Below are 26304 nucleotides of genomic sequence, written 5' to 3' on the forward strand. Positions count from 1 at the left end.
CTATATAATGCTGGCAAGAAAATGCTACCCAAATTGTAGCACTTCCTGTAATGGTTTGATACCGTGTTTTGCTCCACACTGTTCACAACTTCCCTTACCAATTGGGTAGCATTAGTATAAGTGAATTGTGATAGCCTGTGTGAGATGCATTTATTTAATAAGTGATGTTAGGTATGTAGGATTTGAAACCCATTAGTGCCAACCCTGCTATGGCAATATAAATACATTAATCATATATATACTGACCATGCTTAAATCTTTTGTCATTTTCAAATAAAACACTACTACAGAGCATAGTATACAGGTGACTCAGTACATCTTAGATATCAAATAGCCAGAATTATTTTGTGCCAAGAGATGTCTTCTTGGGAGAGACTAAAACCAATTGAATTTTGCTTATACCACACTTCTCTCCTCCTCACGCAGGTAGTCTCGTGTGGCCAGACCACTTTGGACAAAGGGAAATGAGAAGCAATCTAACTAGCTAGTAGACCAGCAAAATGCTAAAGAATGTTCATTTTATGTGGTACATAGTCACTTGTAGTAGCTTACATTTAGGAAATATCCCTACTAAATATAAAATAGTACATGCAGTGGCGATTCTAGATTTGACCTACAGGGGGGTCCAAGTAGGGAACAGCATGACTATTGTTGTATGGGCTGTAGAATTTTAGAATCTGGGGGTGCAACCCAGTGCATCCCTATTCAGGGGGTCTGGGGGTGCAAAAAAACCAGAAGCTGCACAGTTTTTGTAATTAGAAGGCTTAAACACAACCTAAAATTTATGCTAAAAACATGAAAATGCCAATCTATATATACTGCAACTTTCCCCCAAGATTTAAAAAAAAGATATTTTCAGGGGATGGTCCCCTCTTAGAATTGCCTACAAGTACATGAGGATGTAGCTTAAGTATTTAGTGCTGATTCATCATAACATAGTAATCATGTAAAATATGCAGACAACACAAGTATATTATCTAAAAGGTCCATTCTAGTTATATGTGAATATGTTAAGGACATTACTATACAGTCATTGAGTAACTTAATATTGTTCTCTGCTGTAATTCCTATAGTATGAGATATCAGTGATGATAACAAGATGGTAATGATATACCTTAATGAGAAAAACACTTATCACGTCACTTGTTTTTATTATCCTTGTTGATTATCAGCACTGGAGGAGCTATAGCAAAAAGAGAGAGAAAAAATACATCAAACAAAAATGCATGCCATAGAAATACACCTATTATTGTCACTGTCCAAAATAACAATTCCTTATCCATAGCTTACTGAGCTAAACTCACCAAGTGTCCTAGTTAAACCATCCACTACATCATCATCATCACTTTCCTGCAACACTTTAAGGAATCCATTGTACTTGGAACCATAGCCAATATTCAAACTACGTATCAACACGTCATCAAGGAGGTACATCATCCTGTCCTTCTCTACTGGTTTAGCCTCCATTATCTTCTTGTCATCAAGGGTGATTACTCTCTTAGCATAAAGGCTTGGGAGCAGTTTATTAACGGGACAATTTGCCAACACGTCATATTTCTCTCTGATCTTATCAAGAGCAGTGAAGCAGTCACCATAGTAATCTGTGCACAAAGAAAGCAAAAATAATTTTACTAAGTGCAACATAGGCACATTACAACTGATTATATAAATGAGTTACAATAGCAATTTGAGACACTCAACACACCTCATTATAACAGGAGGGCTTGTGGGCAAGAATATTTATTAACTCACTTGATTTATCAGCTGGTAACAAATCAGTGTAATAATTAGCAGGTACCTCTTCATCTTCTTTGAATGGACAACAAATTGGTGTACCAATCATGTCAAAGAGGATGTGAATGTTGGTACAATGTGGGCAGGTGATGTATTTAAATGGTTTCTTCTCAGCTGGCATGAACACCTCCATGATCTTATTCAGTTGCTGATCAACAAACTGTATTAACCCCCATCTTTCTTGTAAACTATTAACATCATCTCCTACTGTAGTGATTGTCAACTGAACACCTTGTGTTTGTCCATCTTCATATCGACTGATATAATATTTCTGACTAGCACCTAATCGTAGCCCCACCTTGCCATGTCTCATCCTACAACAACAACATAACAACTTGATGATGTATGTAATACTTACCATAGTAGTCGACTACCCATTGCCTCATTACGATGAACACATTCCACTATCAGCTGATATAGAAGGTTAGTAGGAACAAAACCTCCTTCAAAAAGGTAGAATATTATCTTTTCTTGTTTTGTGTGTGGAGGGTTTCTCCCATCATCATGATGCACAAATGAAGGAACAATGAAAGTGTTGCCAAAGTTGTCTGGTGGTGGTAAGCGTTCCTCAGTGAACCAAGTATTAGCAGTGACTCGAGCTACCAAGTGAAAACAAAGTAGAATAGCCAGTACCTGATCTTTGGTGATCCTCACAACACTGGGGTAGTCAGAAAGGAATTTCTGTACCATGTGGCCAAACAGATTTCCACCAAGAATGCCATAGTTAGTAAGCCGTTCCCAAGCCTTGTCATGGTTACCACCTTTGGCATAAGAGTGAGCAGTGATCACATAGCTGAACAGCTTGGCTAACCAGTGGGGAGAAAGGATGACAAGATTTCTAAGTGATGGGATGTTGCTGAAGTACAGGATAACTCTCTTACTGTGAAGGTAACTTATCAGTCCTTCAAATTCCTTGCTATGTTCAGATACAGGGAACCCACAGTTTATGGCGATGTCCAGTAAATGTAATCGTGATATTACCTGCTCTTTGTGTAACAATAGACTCTGCTCAATTTTTAGGTAAACAACTGGCTGTTTCTGTTTAAGGGAGGGAGCAACTTTGATAACAGTGGATTTTAAGTGTTCTATTTCTTCGTCTGGAATCTTGTTACTGACAAAAAAGCAATACTTTTCCAAGTAAGCCATTATACCTTCTTCCTTTCCAATCAACTGTTTAAGATATGGTTTATTACATAACTCTCTTTCAAGCTGTGGCAGTAATCTCTTCTGTGCCAACTTGCGAGCTTCCTTGATGTCATGGTGAAGCAAGTCAATGTGAGTACCAGCCAACAATGCCATTGGTTCTTGTGGAGGATCAACCACTGGACGCATTGAGCTAATGGTATGAAGCCAGTAATGTAAGCTTGATAAATTAGTGTGGAATTCTGGAGGAAGAGGGGACCCTTCACTTGGCTTGATCTCATCGTCTAACTTCATAGAGGCATTAAATGTGATGATTGGTACTCCATTTTCTGACATAAAAACAGAGTGGGTGTTGTGAAATATAACCTGGCCAGTGTAATCCCACGCTACAACATTTATGCTGTCAAGATCATACTGAACTGTGTTGCTGGAAACTGCTTCTAAATCTTGTGTATTTAATGTTGGCAAAGCAACCTCAGTGGGAGTAACAGAATTGGTAGAAGGTGTTGCAGTAGTAGAAGATATGGCAGAAGGTGATGTATCAGAAGATTCAGAAAATGAGGAGTCACTGACAATGGTAGGCTTAGGTGGAGCTCCACAAGTGGGCTGTAATTTAGCATTTTCTCGAATTGCATGAATAAATTGACCATAAAGGTGGGCAGTTTTATCTGATTGAGTAATCCTTTTCCAACCTTTGGCATACACTTTACAAATTTGTGTCTCAGCACCATCTGTTGCTGGTCGTTTCTCTACAAATTGTTCACCAAGGAAAGTGGAAATAAGGGAAGTCTTGCCGGTGTTTTCCGTCCCTATCAGTAACACTGCCAAGTCTCTAGGAAATGCTGTTCCTTGTTTTAGAGCCAACTGGTATGCCAATGCCATCATTTCTGTAATATAAACCAGTGTATTTAAAAATTATTTTAAAATGAAGTAGGGATCTGAGTGATAAGAAAAGATATGAATGATGGAATTATAGCACTGTGGGAAATCCCTACATGGCATGTCATAACAATTATTTTCATTCAATACCAAAGTAGGGATTTTCCCACAGAGCTATGCTTTAAATTTTTAATATCATCATTCATATCTCTTGTTCCACTACCTTTTATCACTTGGATCCCTACTTTGTTTTATTTTAAATACACTAGTTTGCTTATCTTTTTGTTATAGGTAAGCTATGATATACATATATAACTGTTCTCTATCAAACATGACTGTTGTATTAGGGTGACTGCTTTATTAGAGTATCTCAAGTTTGTCTTAGCCAGATTATATGGTGTGGTCTTTCATGCTCTGCTTTGCACCATGCCACCAATAAGAAGCAGATGTTTGTGACCAGGTTTTACAAAATCAATCCAAATCACAAATCAAACTAGCACCACCAGTGGATAGCTACACTATCATACTACTAGTTTTTACCCTTAGTAGGCATGATAGAGTTTTCAGCGATGGCGACAACCTCTCAATTTCTGTGGAGTTGGTTAACTATTCATTCGCACGCGTACCTGTTTGTTTCAGAGTCCTTTAGCTGTTCTTGAGGTTGTCCTTCTGTATTGTCCCCTAAATACTTTGCTGTTACTTCATTTTGCCATTATAGTCGCCATTTTAGCTTTAGTTCTCCGAAACCTTATTCCACTTATTAGAGCCATATCGAACTGCAGGTTCAACTGTTTATACTGGGTGAGTAGAGCCAACTAGATCGAACATCCCTAGCAGGTCCATTTCAGAGTGGTTCGACACGGTTCGGTTTGATACCGTACGTGTTGACACTGACTTGAAAATCACTGAGATAGTTCAAACTAGATGGCTAGTGTAAACGGGCTGTAAGACTCTTCTCTAAATATATGTTAAAGCACTGCTACGAGTGCTATGAAAAATAAAGTATAAGGTGCATGGGGTGAGATGCTAATAAAGCACGAGGCGAGGCTGAGTGCTTTATTAGCATCGAGGCCAAGCACCGAGTGCTTTATTTTTTATATAGCACGAGCAAGCCAATGCTTTAAATGATTTATGGAACTTCTAGTCGTGTAGCTTCACCATATGCTAGGACTCATAATTAACATGCGTTGCACGAACTATTAGCAGCCTGAATGCACACAAACTAGTTTAACAAAGTAACTCATGTGTATTTCACCATAGTTTGGCATGATAGACGTTAATCGCGTATTTTGGTAGGTTTGGGTCGTAACCCACAATCGATTCTATTGTGACACATGGTGCCATGATATCTCCAGGACTTGTCCATTTACATTAACAAATGTAACAGCAACGCTACCTTCTCCCACCCACCATCGAAGCATTTAGGTATATCCATAAAAGCAATCCAGTGGTAGCTGGGGTAATTGATCACTCAGCGCGGCGAGGCTAACCGGCTTGGGTGATTAGCCATACTGGCAAGAGAGCGCTGCAGGCTATTAGCCTGTTTGCTAAGGCATGTGGGAAACTGTGCTTTATTTCCCACAAAGAGTGCTTTTTTGTAATAAAGTACTCTTTGCGGTGCAATAAAGCACTGTTTACCCTAAAGTGTACTTTATGAAATTTAAAGTACATTTTTCCCTTTGATCTCACCCACGCAAAGTTCTATAAAGATACTTAAGATATTTCTAGAGTTGCTTTTATACAGTAGGTGGCATTATGGCGGGAGCTGTTCATTATTGGGGTAATCCCTACCTAAACAGTACTACTTGTACTGTTTGATAATACATTCAGTGACACGTAGTGACGCAAGCATACAAATTTTTTGGAATTTTCAACTAGAGTAGGGACCATAGCACAACGATAAAAAGTACTGAAACAAGCTGGAGTAGTGCACGATATTAAATCACAGTAAAACAATAAGAAGTGTTATATCCCTACTGCGCATTTCCATTATGGTATCTTGAGCACAGTAGGGATATAACACCTCTTAGACTCTATTTAGGCTGTTTTGGGTGGGTAATAAATCTCATATACTCCACCTTGTTTTCTAATATACTCCACGCCTTCGGGCACAATATAACATATGTTCAAAATCTAGGTTTGTCCAATCACTATGCATTGTTCATGTGTAGTGATTTAACGAGCACGATTATTTTGTCACGTGAAAATGCATAGTTGCCATGGCACTAGTATTATTGCAAGAAAACCAGCCGTTTTTGCCAAGCTAACAGTAGAAACAGCCGTGGACAAGGTAAATAATCTGAGTGTAATGTGAAATAGAGTCTAAAGCAGTTATACGGGCACAATGTGGAGTCTATGAAATTTATAAACCCGAAGGCCCGGGCTGTAGCGCACGAGCGAAGCGAGGGCACTACTAAGGGCCTGAGGGTTTATAAATTTCATAGACTCCACATTGTGTCCGTATAACTATAATTTATTGTTTTACTGTGATTTAATATCATGCACTACTCCAGCTTGTTTCAGTACTTTTTATCGATGTGCTATAGTCCCTACTCTAGTTGAAAATTACACTTGTTTGTTAACTTTTTTTGTGAATAAAATTATTATGACTGGTGAACCCACTCTAAAGAAAGAAATGGCGCCACATGCCCCAGCTACCAATAATCATCTAAAAAGTGAAGTATCCATTACGTTTCATTGTCAGCTATGTTCAACCCGTTACACATCATTACGAATCAAGAACTATTCAAAAAACACCTCTGCAATCAAAGCAGCCACTATGAAAAATATGGACAATTTCCATTACAAAGGGAAGCCATCACGTGCTACCTGCAAATCGACACCTTTCACTGCCAGCCAAGATGAATGGGACACAAAGGAGGACACTGGTAAGTCCAGGAAGAATGCATTTTACGTACTGCAGTATGCCAAAAGGCACATTCCCAGCTGAAGCGACGTAGAACAGTGAAAAATTAAGCCTGTATGTAGCTGTAATATACTCAGTAAATAAGGTGATACCAACGCGTACCCAGCCGATAACAACACAGTTCACTTAGATTGGAAGGATTAAAGACAACATGTACAATCACGTACAAATCATTAGTCACGGAAAAGTTCGAATCAAATCTAAATACGCATGCGTACAATTACAACATATTCTAATTAATGTTCAAGTTATGACATCTCCTCCCTCCTTAAGATGGAAGGTCATCTGGGGACCAACGATCTGGAGGATGTCGTACTCTTGTAGAGCGACGAAGTTCAACAGTGTTAGGAGCTTCAATAGTACTAGACTGATCCACCACTGGGGAACTTGCTTGGTCTCCAATTAACAGGAAATCATCAGAGTCGGAAATGTCATTGCTTGACAAGCGAATTTTGACATGGTCTACATGGCGACGCACAACTTTGTTGTTTTGTAACTGAACTAGGTATGACAAGGGACCACGACACTTCTCAATCACACCAGGTATCCAAACTGGAGTTCCACTAAAATTCTTAACATACACTGTATCACCAACATCAAACTCACGCAATCTACGTTTGCCATCATGATTAACCTTCTGCTTTTGCTGGTTAGCTTGAACTCTACTTGCTACAGTAGGCATTAGTAGATCTAGGTGTGATCTGAGTCTGCGTCCAAATAACATCTCTGCTGGGGATAACCCTGTAGTGGTCTGGGGGGTTATGCGGTACTTAAACAAGAATTGATTTAATCGAGTCTCCAGCGGACCATCTGATATTCGCTTGAGTCCATTCTTAAAAGTTTGCACAGATCTTTCGGCAAGGCCGTTTGAAGCTGGGTGGTATGGGGACGTGAGGATGTGTTCAATGCCATTCTGTTTAACAAATTCAGCAAATTCTGAGCTAGTGAAAACTGATCCATTATCAGGCACTATCATATGCGGAAGTCCATGGATAGTAAACAAACTCAACAATTTCTCAACAGTCACAGCTGTGGTGGCATTTGAAACAGGTATCACTTCCATCCACTTTGAGTGAGCGTTAATTATCACTAAGAACATTTTGTTCAAGAATGGTCCAGCATAGTCTATGTGAATACGAGACCACGGTCGCTCCGGCCATTGCCAGGGATGAAGTGGGGCCTTGGCAGGTGTTGACTGTACTACTTGACACTTCTCACAACAACTTACAGTATTCTCTAACTGAATGTTCAGGTTTGGCCACCACACATAACCTCTTGCCAATTGCTTCATCCTAGTGCTACCTGGATGGCCCTCGTGGAGAATCTTGAGAACAGTCTCTTGGGCTTGTGGGGGAACAATCACTCTGGATCCCCATAGCAGACAACCATCAAAATGGCTTAACTCATTTCTTCTTGTGTAATAGGGTCTCAATTCTTCCTCGACTTTGGTTTGTGGCCAACCATGTAACACAAAATGTAAAACTTTGGATAAAACTTGATCTTTTTCTGTCATAACTTTAATCTCTTTGGCGGTAACAGGTGACGATGACAACTGTTCAGTTAATAACAAAATGTCTCCTGGAATAGGAACAATCTTGGGGCAATCTGGTAATGGTAGCCTACTAAGTGCATCACAGTTACCTTGGTCTTTGCCTCGTCTGTATCTTAGTTCGTACTCATATGAGCTAAGTGTAAGGGCCCATCTCTGGATTCTCCCTGATGCCATAGGCGGTACAGCCTTGGTTTCACTAAACAGACGTCTCAGGGGCTGATGATCTGAAAATATAAGGAAATGGCGACCATACAAGTATTGGTGGAAACGTTTTACACCAAACACAATAGCTAACCCTTCCTTTTCAAGCTGAGAGTAGTTTTTCTCCGCAGCTGATAAAGATCTTGATGCAAACGCCACTGGTCTTTCACAGCCATCTTCTTGACATTGTGACAATACTGCACCGACACCATATGGTGAGGCATCGCATGCTAGAATCAACTGCTTGGCAGGGTCATAATGCACTAAGAGAGCTGATGACTGTAACAAGTTTTTGGCTCTCTCAAAACCTGCTTGCTGAGCACCAGTCCAGTTCCACTTACGGCCTTTCTGTAACAGTTCATTTAATGGTGCCAACACTGATGACAGATCCGGAAGAAATTTCCGGTAATAGTTGATTAGTCCAAGAAAGGATTTCAACTTAGTGACATCAGTGGGGACAGGTGCCTCTTTCACTGCTTGTACCTTGGCCTGTGTGGGGTGAAGGCCTTGATCATCAATACGATGGCCCAAATATTCTACTGAAACTGACATGAATGAACATTTTGACATCTTCAAACGTAAACCTGCCTCATCCAGTTTCGTCAAAACTCTTTCTAGATTTTGTAAATGCTCTTCATCATTTCTTCCTGTGATCAGAATGTCGTCAAGATAAGCAACTACATTAGGAATACCTTGTAACAATGAATCGACAATTCTCTGAAAAATTGCTGGTGCTGTTGAAACACCAAAAGGTAAACGATTGTAAATAAACAGGCCACGATGTGTGTTAATAGTCGTAAGATGTTTGGAAGCTTCGTCAAGACAAACTTGCTGATATGCATGGGCAAGGTCAAGTTTACTGAACTTGGTTCCTCCTGCCAGTGACGTGAACAACTCTTCTGCTTTTGGCAACGGGTACTTGTCTACTCTTGCTGCCTGGTTGACTGTCAGTTTATAGTCACCGCATATTCTGATGTTGCCGTCACTTTTGACAATGGGAACAATTGGTGCTGCCCATGAAGAAAATTGTACAGGAGTGATAACACCTTCAGTATGTAGCCGGTCAAGTTCAGTTTCAACTTTGGCTTTGAGTGTAAACGGTAAGGATCGAGGTTTGTAAAAACGTGGCTGAACATTAGAGTCTATAACAATACTAGCTTGGGTGCCCTTCAACTCACCCAGTTCATCACAGAAAACTGTTTGGTGGCGATTCAAAACTTCTTGGAGTGGGGTGGGCACGGACACAGCACATACCTGAGCCCAATTCAACTTTATGTGTTTCAGCCAATCTCTACCCATCAAATTGGGTCCAGTACCACTCACAACAATCACTGGTAAGTTAAATGACTGATTACCATATTGTACACTGACATTGATCTGCCCTAGGACTGTGAGCTTCTCTCCGGTGTAAGTATGTAACTGTAAATTGGAAACTTGCAATGGAGGCTGTTGTAAAAGAACTGTCTTGTAAGTCTGTTCACTAATTACAGAGATTGCTGCACCAGTGTCTAGCTCCATTCTCACTTGGCAACTGTTAATTGTTAAGTCGACAGTGATTGGTGGATGATTCTGGTTGTCAATGTGAAACAATGTGTAGGGTGTTTCTGCTGATTCTGTGACAGAAGGGCTGCTTTCAGCTTGTAGAGAATGTTGTGGTTTGGAGGTTTTGGAACTCTTGCTCTGAGGGTTAGTAGGTGGTGTTGACTTTGAAGTCCTGCAAGCTTTCAGGATGTGGCCTTTCTTACCACACCCATGACAAGTACTGTCCTTGAAAGGGCAACTATTAGGGTTATGCTGGCCCTTACAGCGGTAGCAAGTCTTCTGAAATGTACCTTTTTGTACACTGTGCACAGGAAGCTGTCCCGTACCTGTTGCTGCTGCCAGGTCCTTTGTGTCCTTGTCTGCCATTTCTATAGCCTGTGCTATTTCGTAGGCCTTTTTGACGGTTAGCTCAGGTTCTGACAACAGTCTTCGCTGAATTCGGGGGTCGTTCACACCACAAACTAGCCGATCACGAAGCATGTCTTCGAGGGTCGCGTCGTACCCACAGTGTTGAGCAATGTTTCGAAGTTCCGCTACAAACTTAGCGATGCCTTCTCCCTGCTGACGACATCGCGAATTGAACTTAAACCGTTGCACTATCATCGACGGTTTAGGACTGAAATATTTCGCCAAATGTTGGATGATGTCCTCAAACTTACATTCTGCCGGTTTCTTTGGTGCCACAAGGTTGCGAATCACTTTGTAAGTCTGTTGTCCGCACGCACTCAAGAAAATTGCACGGCGTTTGTCGGCATCTTCCACGCCATTGGCTACGAAATACTGTTGAAGTCTCTCTTCGTAAGATTCCCAGTCTTCGTGTCGAGAATTAAACTCTTCCAACTTGCCATGTGCTGCCATCAGTAATGAAAATCGTCTTTATCCTCGTCGCCAATATGTAATATACTCAGTAAATAAGGTGATACCAACGCGTACCCAGCCGATAACAACACAGTTCACTTAGATTGGAAGGATTAAAGACAACATGTACAATCACGTACAAATCATTAGTCACGGAAAAGTTCGAATCAAATCTAAATATGCATGCGTACAATTACAACATATTCTAATTAATGTTCAAGTTATGACAGTAGCCTTAGCCATTATTGAGTTATGCTTGTCTGAAGGCATCAATCAGTCAGTTACTCCACTCAATCAGTCAGTAGAAAATTCTGTTGCGTCTTGTTGAAAGCGTTTTGGGTCAATCTGAAAGCTTGTTTGGGCTTATTGTTACCTAACCAATACTGCCTCATCGTCGTCAGGGAAAATTGCGACTGGGTTTTGGGTGATGTTTTTCATGGACCATGCCCAAACTTTTGTGATCCCTACTATACAGTACTATCATCCTGTATGATTATGCATAACTATATCACTTATAACATTAATTACACAAAACACAAGTTATGAATCTGTATAATGTCATGTACGTTTCGCACATAGAGTAATCAATAACACTGTTTGTATGTCCTCAATACAGTGTAACTTGTCTTTGTGGTCAACTATACAGAAAGGCTACCTCTCTATAAAGGCCAACTATAAATCTACCAAATGATAAGTTTACAACTCATTCACTTAATTAATGCAGCCACCTTCTATTAAAGCCAAGAAATTTTGGTATGGAGGTCACCGGGTTAGGAAGGTTCCACTGTACTGTTAAAATGTTACATAGCGTATAGCCTAAATAATTAGAGGGGTGATATAGAGGTTGAGCAATGTAAAAATGTGACTGGTTTTTGGAAAATCGTTCCAAATCGCACATTAAAAGTTTTGAGATAAAAGGTTTCAAACAAGTCGAGTTAGCATAACTCTCCAAGGATAACAAGCACACGTATGAAATGTACACAAAAGATGCATCAGTCTATTACCTCTCAAACCACTTCTGGTACTTGTAGCTGCTTGTAGAGTTTCCCGCCAAATACGATAGAAAATCTGAGCAGTTGGAACAAGCAAAGTAGTATCACGACTGCTCACAAAGTGGGGGTAGGGTGGGCAAGAGATAGACTTCAAAATGGAGCCAGACCATGATTGGAGTCCAGACATGAGATTACAGGGCTGTGCCGGCTCCTTAGTGGCTGATATGTAGCAAAATCAACAGAAAAAAATGCCTGGGCAACATTGTCAGGCCATCCAACAATAAACCACTAATTCTTGCCAATCATATAAGGCCAGAAACCGCCACCCAGAAAAGACGTCTGTTTAAATCAGCCTGGAGTACTTTGAGTAAAACTGATCCAAATTGTACATCAGGTAAAATCAAACTAACACTACCAGTGGATAGCTACACTATCGTACTAATAGTTTTGACCCTCAGTACTACTTTTCCACAAATAGCGGATTTGCAAACAATCACATATGGAGGTCTAAAAGCTTCAAGGATAAATTTTCACTGCTAACCTCCAAAACCTCGAAAAAACAATAAAAACCATTCCTGCTTCACACACACACACACACACACACACACACTACACGCTACACATACACACACACACACACACACTACACGCTACACATACACACACACACACACACACTGCACACACACACACACTGCACACACACACACACTGCACACACACACACACACACACACACACACACACACACACACACACACACACACACACACACACACACACACACACACACACACACACAAACAAATTCAAAAGATGGAATTTGGTCTGGTTAATTTAAGCAGAAAATGCACACAATACACTTGTACGTCAACAACAGTGAACATAGTGTGGATCATGTGCACTTTATGGGATAATACCTACAAGGACAGGTGTTGATAATTCTTGTAGAGTTTACTAAAATAGATAAAGACAAGACCTTCACATTACCATGATTCACATGATAATAATATGCATTGAGCACATGTAGTAGGTGTAAAGGAGTGTATGTTCCTGTCTGTCTGTATGTATGTAATGTTATTTACTCAGTAAATAAAAGTTAACAAAATATTATAAGACACGGGTAGCGGGGGGACAATGGGTCACATGCACCACGCATCGTTTATTAGTACAGTACGCATGTGCATACCACACATTGTGCTGATGAAATTATTAGAGACAAGTATTGTATCCTTCATCATCCAGGAGAAATCAAGCTATCATGCCGAAAACATAAATACCCACCCACCCACCCACCCATGCATACACCTGGTAACCCAGAACTAAAAAAGGGCGAAGTGAAGCTGCTTGGCCAGGTAGATTGACCATGATGCTGGTTACATAATAGCCATGGTCATAATATGACAAGTGTAATGCAGAAGCCATGTACTAACTTGGTCAGGCACTTCACTTAGCCACATTGTCGTTCTGGGCTGCCCATTATTTCCCAAATTATACCAATCATGCACCCGGGTTTAGGTAAGCACAGCCAATATAATAAGATGTTAATGTATGTATGTGCCATGAAACCACCTAACTTCAAAGGAAAATTTCAGGGTACATATCTTATAAACCTTTGCTGGCCATGGTACATGTAAATGTACCATGGCCTTGATGTGGGAGCAGTACCCCCAATTTCTTTATATAAAAACTCATGCCAAAATCGATTGTGGGAATTTATTATTGGTCACATGTTGAAAACCATGCATCCGAATTTTCATCCTATAGCACTCAAATGGAAGCAATTTGTCACCCTTGCCATCCTATGAGTTGAGAAACATTGAACTAGTGTTATACAAGTGGTTCGCCACATTTTCGAATATGGACATGCCCACTTTTCGAGTAATATGAGATAAACACTCTCCAGTGAAGCTTACCCGTATAGATGTTTAGTAAATGTTGTAAATAGTCTGTAAAACAATGCAATGGCTTTAAAATACTTGTAAAATTGTTTAATTGAACTTTTCTGTGATACCCTTAGGATTTGCCTGTTCATGTTAACAAATTTTTCCTTACTTTGGCGCCTTTTCTGTTACACCTTTCCAGCTATAAGTCATTACGTCTAAGTGCTTGAAATTAGGTTAGGTAATCCTAAGGCTGCAGCACATGTTGCTGTAGACCTTCAGTGCTGGTCACTGTAAAGTGTTAATAATAACAATAATAATTAAGTTGCTGCTGTCCCATAATTGAATTTCACAAGTTGGTCGATATAATAAATTCACTGGTTGGTCTTGTGTTGGTTTGGGTGATTAATCGCCCGCAGGCTCTTAGCCTGCAATTAGCATAGTACATATCAGTTGTATTACGTGCCCTCGTGATTTGCCTGATACATACACCCATGCTCTCGGGCCTAACAGCCCTCAAGCTTGGGTGTACATATCAGGCAAATCACTCGGGCCCATGATACAACTATTACATGTACTGTACATAATAGAGTCATCCTCAAATAAATGTAAGAGTAATGTTGTGTAATAACAAATCATGGATAGATAGTGATACCTTTCTGTTTGAGTTTTTCCTTCTTTACTGACTCTCTAATCTTCTCCTCCTTCTCTATCAGTTCCTTTACAGACTGCTGTTGAACCCACTACATTAAGTATTACCATAGCACCCCAGTTATAGTACATCAATATGTATAGAATGACAGATAGCACTTATAATACCACAATATTTCAACATTGATTTCATGAGACAAGCCACCTCTTCTCTGTCCTATACCATATTTGTGATTTGTATCATATGTGTCAGGTACACACTGTATTTACTTGGTTAATGGTGTTTATTACTTTAGTTATAAAAGTTGATGTGGCGATTATTCAAATTTGACCATCACTCGAATGCTCAAAAATGAAAATCGATCAGTGCACCACTCCAGTGTGACTATTATTGAAGGTGCAGTGTATAACAAGTAAATATGGTGTTAACTGTATGTAAAGATACTCTAATAGAGCAGTCGACCATTCCAATGAAAACAGTGAGGTTATCTGAGTAGAGATGAAGTAACTAGGCAGTTATGATGACACTGTTTCAGTTATGTACGGTAATCAGGCACTATGCTGGTTATAAAGTATTAACGGTAAGAATTTGCACAATTGCATAGAATTGAGACACTCTAATAGAACCATCATGGGTCATTCCCTGTCAGGAATTTAGGGTAACCTCTCAGATTTTGACGAAACTTGGTGTGTTTGTAGTACCTGTGGTGCTTATCACTTGTGCAAATTTTAACTCCATACACCAAATAGTTTCTGATTTACAACCACAAATAATTGAAATATTTCATGAAAGATTGGTCCGTCTGTAGATACAAAATCAATCGTAACTTCGCACTGTGTAAATATTTTTAGTCACAATTTTCACTGATGGAAGACTATTGATTGACCTTTCCAGTGATCCCTAAATTATGGGATATCTACTTAATAATTATGGTTTGAAAGTACTTTATTGAAAACTTTAATCCTTTATATTTCAAAAAAAGCTGTTTGAAATTCTTTGAATTTTTTATGAATAATGATTGGGTCATGATCTATGCTTGATGAAATTTTTGTGGTGGGACCACAATGGGCTCAAGAGATATAATGAATTATGTTGATGTTGTATGCAGTGGAATTTTGTAGTCTATTATTGCTGTATGGGAGTGTATACCTCCAATAACCACTCACAACAAGGCCATGACAAATTTGTTTTACAGAGTGAAGGTGTCTAGGTACAGTGCAACCTGTATTAGTGACCACCTGTATTGAAAGACCACCTATCTGCAGTTTATCTAATTGGATATTAATGTGCAGCACCAAAGCATTAACCCTTTCTAGCAAATCCAAAAATGGTCCTTATTAGACAGGTGGACTTTAAATGAGATCACCATACATCCATAAACACGTGAATGATGTACCATCCTATTGAAAATACTTTATTAAGTCAAATCCCACCCAGGGGCATACGCAGGAATTTGGAAAAGGGGTTTCTACTAGAGCTCAGTGACTGTTATATTAGAGTAGTTTATATTGTCTGACTGCTTTATTAGAGTATCTTGATCTTTTCACCAAAATTATAAGCTATAAGTGTTGCTATCGTGTGAGAAACTATTGATAAAAGTTTACAGTGTGTCCTGTTCCATAATAGATTCCAGATTCTGGTAACCTGAAATTTCAATTTTGTAATGTTTCAAGTAGTGTGTAAAATTCAAAGGGGAAATCCCTGGAAACCCCCCTTGGTACGCCCCTGCCACCATAGTGCACTTGCATACTTACCCTTACTCCACACTATTCAAATTATGTACATGGCTGCATAGGTACAACAGACCTCCTCGAAAAGGATACATGGACACCTTATGTGTTCATGATCTCACTTTATAATTCTACATACAATTGGACCCAAGACAAGTCTGTGGTTTCTCAAAAAGTAACACTTTATCTGTGGTCCAAGGAATACACTGTATACAGTAGATACATTACTTGTACCAAGAGGTTTCTATATTATGAAGCACCTCAATGTGTGATTTATAGTACTGTCATTACTAAATGGTTTTTCAAAGTATTTTGCATTCACACTTTGAAGATCAGTACAGGCAGATGTTAAGTACAGATGGAAATGTGGTCAACATGTTTACCTCCTGCATGAGCATGTACATGAATGTATGACTTGATCTTTAAAGTGGTTATAAATGTAAAGTAATTTAGTAATTAATTTCACACATTGAGGTGCAAGTAATGCATGTACAGTATACAGTAAAACCCCCTCCATTTCTAGGTAAAATCCCTCCATTCCTAGGTAAAACCCCTCCATTCCTAGGTAAAACCCCTCCATTTCTAGGTAAACCCCCTCCATTCCTAGGTAAAACCCCTCCATTTCTAGGTAAAATCCCTCCATTTCTAGGTAAAACCCCTCCATTCCTAGGTAAAACCCCTCCATTCCTAGGTAAAACCCCTCCATTTCTAGGTAAAGCCCCTCCATTCCTAGGACCATAATAATAAAGTGCTCATATCACAGAAGCCACAGAAGTAACTTGGTCTATATGTATTGTTGTACCACTAGAGTGGGATTATAAACAGGTGTCCTGGTTATCAAGGTGTCCTGGTATCCTTTTTTTGGGGAGTTCTATTGTACCTATGCAGCCACATACCTATGTAGCCACATACGCAACTTAAATAGGGCTAAGTTCACTACAGTGGGATCAACTTAATAAAGAAGGTATTTCTAAAGAGATGATGTAACATTCACATGTTATGTTATATGGACACATGGTGAATTTAAAGTCCACCTGTCTAATAAGGACCATTTTTGGATTTGCTAGAAAAAGTTGATGCTTTGGTGCTATACATTAATATCTGCAGCACATAGATGGTCTTTCAATACAGGTGGTCACTAATACAGGTTGCACTGTACCTAGACACCTTCACTCTGTAAGACAAACTTGTCCGGCCTTGTTGTGAGTGGTTATTGGAGGTGTACACTCCCATACAGCAATAATAGACTACAAAATTCCACTGCATACAACATCAACATAATTCATTATATCTCTTGAGCCCATTGTGGTCCCACCACAAAAATTTCATCAAACATAGATCATGACCCAATCATTATTCATAAAAAAATTTGAAGAATTTTAAGCAGTAAATTTTAAAATATAAAAGATTAAAATTTTTAATAAAGTACTTTCAAACCATAATTAAGTAGATATCCCATAATTTAGGGGTTACTGGAAAGGTCAATCAACAGTCTTCCATCAGTGAAAATTGTGTTTAAAATATTTACACAGTGCGAAGTTACGATTGATTTAGTGTCTACAGACGGACCAATTTTTCATGAAATATTCAATATATTTGTGGTTGTAAATCAGAAATACACGGTGTATGGGTCTAAAAATTTGCACAAGTGATAAGCACCACAGGTACTACAAACACACCAAGTTTCGTCAAAATCTGAGAGGTGACCCTAAATTCCTGGTTGATTCAAGTATAGAAATGTTATACGAGTACATTATCATCCATGTAGTGGGAGTAATAGGTACTTCTCATGAGCAGAGTAGATGATTATTAACCAGTATTTATTGTAGGACAGGTAAGGGGAGATTCCCCAAATATTAACTTACTCCTAAAATTGTGAGTGACAACTATGACTCAGAAATAGTTCACATAACTGCCAACAATGTCCACAGGTTTAATATCAGATTTAATCTCCCAGTGTAAAACACTACACACACACCCTTGAAGTTACATTAAGGTTCAGTCTTAATTAGGGCTGGGACAAAATTTTGAATGCTTCGTGGGCTCGAAGGTCAAGTAAACTTTGAATTATAAAAGTATCCTTTGAAGCTTCGTAATGCACTTATAGTCTACAAAAGAATAACAAATAAACGTCGTTATCTTTATTGTAGCTGCTTATTCATCTTGTGTGATCAATGTTCATCTCTTTGTGGTCGATCTTCGTGTGCCATGCCCACTTTTAAACCATTGCAGTTCAGCTTGCTATCATAGTTGCAGCCTTAAAACACCTTATAAAGTGATAGATGATGCATGGAAATGTCCTTTTAGCCATTACTTGGTGTTTACCTGTGCATGATTGCAGTATAGCGGACACAGTCGATCGATTGCATCATTCAGTACTGCTGCTATGCACTTTACAAAAGCTTACAAACTTATTAAATAGGTTTAGAAAGATAAAACTTAAGAGGGATGCACCTTAATACAAGATAACCTGTAACTTCACCTGAACTTGAAAGCTAACACCGAAGCTTCGAATGTTTGAACATTTTATTAGCGAATATTCAAACGTAAATTTCAATAATCGTCTTAGCCCTTGGATGAATTTCATAATAACAAAAGTTGCCCCTAGCAACCTGAGCTTTACAATATTTGTAGGGGTAAATGTCTATAGTAACATCTCCAAATTTTAAAAGGATAGCATATATATAGGTAACGAGATATAACATTTCACAGTTTGTCATTTTTCCATACATTGTCTATGAGAGGGGGCAACAGTTGCCCCTCCTGGGAAATCACATAAATAATGTGTGGGAAAACAACAAATTCAATTCATGTCAACTCTCAATTTAACATTATTTGTAGGTATGAATCTCACAATTAACCTCTCCAAATTTTAAAATGATAGAGTATGTAAATCATGAGATATGACATTTTAAAATTTGTGGTTTTCCCATACATTACCCATGTGATTGCCCAGAAGGGGCAACTGTTACCCCCTCCCATAGATTATGTATGGGAAAACTGCAAACTTTGAAATGTCATAACTCATCACCTATATATGCTATCCTTTTAAAAATTGGAGATGTTACTTTTGACATTCACACCTACAAAATAATGTAAATTTTAGGTTGCTAGGGGCAACAGTTTAAAATTCCTTATTATGAAATTCATCTATTATATAAACCTCCTATACAGGGTACCTGATATATGGCTATCAAAAGCTCCTACATAATGGTAACTATGTAGTACATATCTTCTTGTTTATATACTAGCACACGAATCTCTAAGGTAAATCACAAGTGATCTTTTTAAAAGTGCGCACTTTTACATTAGTACAACCAACAGAAGTTGCATCAAAAATTTCTAAGAAGGTAATAAACTTTGAGCTGTTCAAGAAATTAAGGAAATCATAACATCACATAGAATGGATCATGTGATAACCTCATGATTCTCTTATTATACTACACTACATGTTGGAATATTAATTGCTGAATATGTGTAACTAATACACAAGATTTGTGGTTGATGATTTGTGGTTCATACTGAGAACTTGTATGATTATAATGCAGCACACTGTACAGTAATTGTGTGTTAGTATACCTGATCACACTGTGTGGGGTCCATCCCCACCTCTCTGATGAAGTAATACACTATAGAACTATGTGAGTTGATCACAGCATATGCCAGTGGAATCCACCCATACTATAGTGATACAATACATACAATGATGTGATACAGTAAACACTTGGGTGGGTCAGTACACATAGCCACTATTATTAATGTTCTACACATTTTATTAAATTATTAAAGTTTTCCACTACAGGCAAGTACTACAAGGCCGGAGGAGACGGTCCGGTTGGTCAGGCCCGAGCCGGACCAATAATCTGGAGTTGAATCAACTAGCTGACCAGCTCGAACTACATTACTCTCATAGGACGATCACATCTACATGTAGCTACGTACATTTACAGATGTTATTGAAAATGCATGACACGAGTAGTTACCTAGTTTCTCAGCCTAACTAAAGCACAAAACTACACGTATAGTACCTCCAATTACCTTACAGTACAGCATAGCATTCGTATCGTTTTGTACAGAAATGATTGTGGGTTCTACGTACAGTATCACGTGTGCTGACAGTTGGCATTTCCGTATCACGTGTAAGGCAGGTGCCTTCTTTGATTCTAAACCAGCACACTTATATCACAATTCAATCTTCGTAAAATAATCATTAGCATTCCTTGGCTTGTCTCTCTTGGCTTCTTTTACTGGGCAAAGGGCTGGCAGTGACAAACCAGATGACTCATTCCGTGGCAAGAAGCTGTACACCCATACATTACATGGTGGCCACTGATCTGGATGAGATGTTGAGTAGAAATCACTCCTCTTCAACTACCCACTCGTCCTGTCGAGATACCGAGCAAACTCTCAGTCTCATCCACATCGCGCCATTTTCGAATACTGATTGGTCGCGTGACTGTCCACCAGTATATTTACGTGATGATCCGTTCACTTCATACAAACAGTATACTGTATTTTTGTAGCTGTGTAGCTTTTTATTGTAGCTGTGTGAATTCACTGTATAGTAATTATATCCTAGCTAAAAGGGGTTATGCTGCATGGGTTCCCTGTGAAATTTGGGGGGGAAGTTGCAAGTTGCTAGCTAGTTTTACTTTAAAATTTAGCACCAATTTTAAACTTTAAGGCGTTTTCAAGCCTTTAAATCGCAAAAATTCTGCAGCTCCTGGGGGTTGCACCAATGAACCATACAGCAAGTTTCATGCTGTGTCCTCTGTATGTCAGGTCTACAATTACACATAGTATAGAAAGTCTGAAGAACAACAGATAGGCTTGAGCATGTTTACATAGCTAGCTAGCAGTGAAATATTACTAAAATTGTATATCTGAGTGTCTAATTTTCAAAAATTTCCTGTGGGGGCATGCCCCCAGACCCCCCTAGAATGTTCGTGCTTTGCACACTCTGCAACAGCTCCTCTCTCATTGGCATGTATATAGTAGCAATTTCAACATTGTATTCAATGGCCTGACCAATTCAATTTTCCCTCCTCCGGCCCTGTACTATTATGTAGTGATACAACACATCTTATTACAAAGCGTTTAATAGTGTCAGGATAATATCATATATTAGACAATGGCATGTCAAGAATGCTTTGATATTTGCAAAGTATGCAGGGTTTTTATTCTAGTAAGACACCTGTAAACAGGTGGAACCTAGTAAGACACCTAGCCACAAACTTCAACAAACAAATTGCATACTTTGTGGGTTCATAACAAAATTCCAGTCACCACAGGCCATTGTCTAAATTACTAAGACATGCATTGCTAGGATTCTTCAGTGGATAAACACCCCTCAGGAATGATGTAATAATCACCTCGGCTCCTAGCAATGCATGTCTTACCTATGCATGTATCACTTTGACATCTCAGATCAAAGGAAACCACAGGGTTATTATATAGTTATACAACGGCCACGAGTGCTCTGCCTGATATAAACGCACGAGCCTGAGGGCCGTCAGGCCCGAAGGCAAGTGCGTTTATACAGGCAGAGCACGAGTGCACGTTGTATAACTGTTATGTACCACTCACCTAATAGGTGGGGAGAGTCTCACAAGACAGCTGTAACACTTATAAAGGCCAGGTTTCTAACATCGATTGTGGGTAACCAAGCTGGACGTTGCGATGACGTTCCCCCTGCAGCCACCTGAGATATTGAAAGCTAGTACGCTATGGGATAATTATATCACTAACCTGCATTCGCTGTTCGACTCTATGGTGCTCAGCATGCCAGCGTGATCACTCAATCGCCATATAGACTAAGCGCCAGACTAATCGCCATAGTGATTCTCTCGAGCGAAAAAAAGCAGCTAAATAGACGGTTTAAGTAAACAAAACCTAACTACAAAACGATACTAGTCTAATTCTTACTATTCACACTGGCTAAACTCGAATCTGGTGGCATGACAAAACTGGTTCCCACAATCGAACGTAAAGGTTAGTATTATTTAGAATATATTTGTTTTATTGAGTCATTGTCGAAGTGGACTACAGTTTAATCTGGGCTAAGATGGCACCAGACTAGTAAGGTGTATAAGAACGTTTATATATATGTAGACTAGAGTTGTGGCCACACGTGTTGGCTTTTTCGATCGCTGTTGGCTGCTTGTAAACATTATACGTATTGGTGACGTTATGGCCCACAATCGACCTTTACATGTCAGGCTATAAAAGAATTCGAGTGATCTGTGAAGTGTCTTTCACCTATTAGGTGAGGTGTCGTAGTGGTCTTCGCCACCGGCACTTGTGCTATGCTGCACAAAACCACAGCCAGTGCAATATCTGTATATTGCACTGCGGTCGGTGCATTATAACTTATAATGCACTCGTTATGGTCTACAAAACCGCAACGAGTGCGTTATAAGTTATAATGCACTCGCTGCGGTCTGCAGCAATGCAATATACAAATTATGGCACTGGCGGTGCCTTTGAACTGCCCACGCAGAGTGGTACATATATCACATATTGCCCTGTGGTTAGGGCAATATCATGATACAGCCCTGACCACAACTGCCTTTGATGCTGAGGCAGCTACAAAGCATCAGTTCCCTTTGATTATTTATATAGAGATGCTTAAAGGTTTGCATTGTGGTTTTGAGTTAGAGCTGCTTAAAGTTTTGCATTGTGGGTTTGAGTTAAACATGTTGGTTTAGTTAGGGGCATTGTTGTGAAGTAAAAAGAATTGAGTCAGTTACTAAGCATCACTAAATAATCATTTTTGCAATGTGGGGATTGTTTTTCTACATAGTACATTTCAACTGCATGAAAAGATGCCTCAAACATTCACAACCTATATGTCTAAGTGTTTATTTTAGCACCTTAGGTAACTTTATTCATCCACAAAGTGGCTATTTGGTTTAAAATGGTATCACTACAACCAGTGAAACCCACAATCATTTCTTTTCTGTGCCCACAATTTAAACCCACAATCGATTTTTGCAAACCTCTGTATAAAAGTAATGTGGTGAGTGCAGGTTTGTCTTCCTTCACCTATTAGGTGAGCATGCCAGAGTGGTATAATACTTCTACCATGGCCACTCAGGATTTTCCTGATATATATGCCCTCGCCCTCGGGCTTGGGCATATATATCAGGCAAATCCCTTGTGGCCATGGTATAACTATTAAATATAGAACTTTATGTGGGCAAGATCAAAGGAAAACGTATACTTTAAATTTCATAAAGTACACTCTCAGCCAACTGCTTCATCGAAAGAATAAAGCACTCTTTGTGGGCAATAAAGCACAGTTGTCCACGTGCCTTAGTGTAGGCTAATAGCCTATGGGGCTCACGCCAGTACAACTAATCACCCAGGCCAGTGAAGGCTGATAGCCTCGCCGCGCTGAGTGATCAATCACCCTAGCTAATAAGAGTTCTACCACTGGATTGCTTTTATAGACATACCTAAATGCTTCGATGATGGGTGGGAGAAGGTAACGTTGCTGTTACGTTTGTTAATGTAAACGGACAAGTCCTGGAGATATCACGGAAATACTTCACCATGTGACTCACAATAGAATTGATTGTGGGTTGCGAGCAAATCCTACCAAAAGATGTGATGAACGTCTACCATGCCAAACTATGGTGAACTACACATGAGTTACTTTGTTAAACTAGTTTGTGTGCATTCAGGCTGCTAATAGTTCGTGCAATGCATGTTAATTATGAGTCCTAGTGTATGGTGAAGCTACATGAGTAGAAAGTTCCATAAATCATTTAAAGCATAGCCTTGCTCATGCTATATGAAAATAAAGTAATTTAATTCAATTTCATCTACTAGAAGTCATCACTTGTCAATAAACCCACCACAGTCAACCATCAACTCTCGTCGTTATTCGTTCTTTGTTAACACTGTCTTTCTGTGGAATTCTGTACCATTAACCATCCTCAATGATCCAAATACAAAATCCTTCCGGCATTCATTATACCATTATGTGTGTTAATTGATGTTTTTGTATTGTTGTGCAGTTTTGTAATTATTTGTTTGTTGTATATTTTTGTAGTTGTAGTGTTCTTTTTTGTGGCTGACACCTTGTACAGGCTTTGCCTTTTGTGTATGCCTTCCATTGTGGTAAATTTGATAATAATAATAATAATAAGTACTTGGTGCTTGGCCTCGATGCTAATAAAGCACTCTGCTTCGCCTTGTGCTTTATTAGCATCTCGGCCATGCGCCTCGTACTTTATTTTTCATATACCGTATAGCTGGTAATTTTCGAAAGGTTTTTATTTTCGGATATTTCGAAGAGGCCCTTCTCTTCAAAAATAAATTCCCACGTCTGGTTGTTTTTCGAAAATAAATTCCCACAAGTGAAAGCAACCGTCCAACTTTCGGCGATTCGTTCGTGTATTCCTCGAGTTTTAGCTCCGTATTGCTGATGATAATGGGTAAACTGTATCATTACTGACTACCAATAACCAGAAAACAGGTGATCCAGAATGGGAATTGATGCCGTCTGCTCTAGAATCTATGGTAGGATAGCTAGCTATGATCGAGCGTGATCGTGCCAGTGAATTCACTCCACCCGAGACTCCCTCAGTCTTCTCTCCAGTGCACAGGAATGGGGATTATTCCATCAGTAAGTCAGTTTTCGGCAAACATTCACTCATCTTCATAATTTGTGACACGAATTTCCGTTTATTTGAAATCCATCCGGACTTCGAAATATGCACTCTTCGAAATTAAAATCTTTCGAAATTCAGATTTTTGCTTCTTGTGCGGAAATTTCTGTTTTGAAAATAACCCGCTATACGGTAATACTCGCGGCTATGCTTTAACATATACGTAATGTACAGTAGTAAACTGTTCATTACACTACTCCATTTTCAGTATTAATTAACTATAATTCGTACATATATTGACAGAAGCCATACAAGCCGATTCTACAAAGCCATATAATTCATTTATCATCACACTGTATTCACACTAGCCCACCTTATTCTTCATATTAACATTAGCCCCATGATCTACCAGTAGGGCTGTCACATCAGTATGGTTATTAGTAGCAGCATAGTGTAGTGGTGTATACTTGTTCCCCTGTATAATACAAGTGATATTATATGGCTTCACCGGTACATACACAAACAACACATAATTCCCTATTATTGGTGGGATTGTGATTTGGTATAACAACACAATATAACACTTCAACCACAAACTACTACACCAACAGGATAATATATAGACTGTTATTTCTTGCCAACTGTCAGTAATTTTCATAACAAAATTACATGATCGATCCCAACAAATTTGGACTACTCTAATTCACATACAACAGAGTCACTATAGAATCAGTAAATAACTACTAGTTCCAGTTGATGAGATGACAAAAAAACTGTACAACATGTGAATATGTCACCTTATATGGACAAGGAAGCCATACTACCACACACAACCTATACACCACATATTGACTCACCTTATAAACAGCATCCACCTCAGCTCCCCAATTGAGGAGAGCTGAGGCCACATTGTAGTGACCATTACCAGCTGCTACATGTAGTCCAGTCCACCCATCCTGTAGGAAGACACAACTACACTAACACACTAACACTGCTCACTCAACAACATCAATTATTTACTGTACATGTTATCATATGATAATAATGGTAGGATTACACATACTGTAAACTATTGGGTGTTAGGACAATTGTGTGATATCACTATTGATAATAATTCAGTACACAATTTATGGTGTAATGGGTAGCAGATTAACTTAACACATAACATACAGCTACATAGCAGGATATGGCACATGTCTTGTACACACATAACTATTTTGAGGGTAAGGTACACACACAGTAACTAAAGACAAACTACAGAAGTGCTGGCTAGACTGGTTTAACTAATACTGGTATTACAATCAATTCAAGTATTTCCCTTAATACACAAAAAATTCAAGTCTTCATTGAGTACTACAGAATGGTGGGTCATTGTACCACAGATGTGTCATTGAGTGTGTGTGTCGCCACCACCTGTGTGTGTCGCCACCACCTGTGTGTGTCGCCACCTGTGTGTTGTGTTGTTTGTACTAGTGTACCAAGGTGTAGCAACGTGTTAATGTATACTTTAAGATGCCACACTATAATCAACACATTT

General features: G+C 39.1%; 1 protein-coding gene across 1 annotated transcript in view; it reads right to left on the reverse strand.

The window, feature by feature from the left end:
• Window positions 1-924: 924 nt before the first annotated feature.
• Window positions 925-26304, reverse strand: part of LOC136261435 (uncharacterized) — a 35852-nt gene continuing 10472 nt past the window's right edge. The window contains exons 3-11 of the mRNA XM_066055443.1: window positions 25625-25723; window positions 25141-25242; window positions 19732-19833; window positions 14426-14513; window positions 2153-3824; window positions 1753-2108; window positions 1305-1601; window positions 1115-1183; window positions 925-1067 (exon numbers count right to left, since the gene is read on the reverse strand). Coding sequence (XP_065911515.1) covers window positions 1140-1183; window positions 1305-1601; window positions 1753-2108; window positions 2153-3824; window positions 14426-14513; window positions 19732-19833; window positions 25141-25242; window positions 25625-25723 — 2760 coding nt within the window. The 3' untranslated portion in view covers window positions 925-1067; window positions 1115-1139. The remainder of the gene's footprint in view (window positions 1068-1114; window positions 1184-1304; window positions 1602-1752; window positions 2109-2152; window positions 3825-14425; window positions 14514-19731; window positions 19834-25140; window positions 25243-25624; window positions 25724-26304) is intronic.

The sequence above is a fragment of the Dysidea avara genome, chromosome 7, assembly GCF_963678975.1.
Source record: "Dysidea avara chromosome 7, odDysAvar1.4, whole genome shotgun sequence".
NCBI lineage: Eukaryota > Metazoa > Porifera > Demospongiae > Dictyoceratida > Dysideidae > Dysidea > Dysidea avara.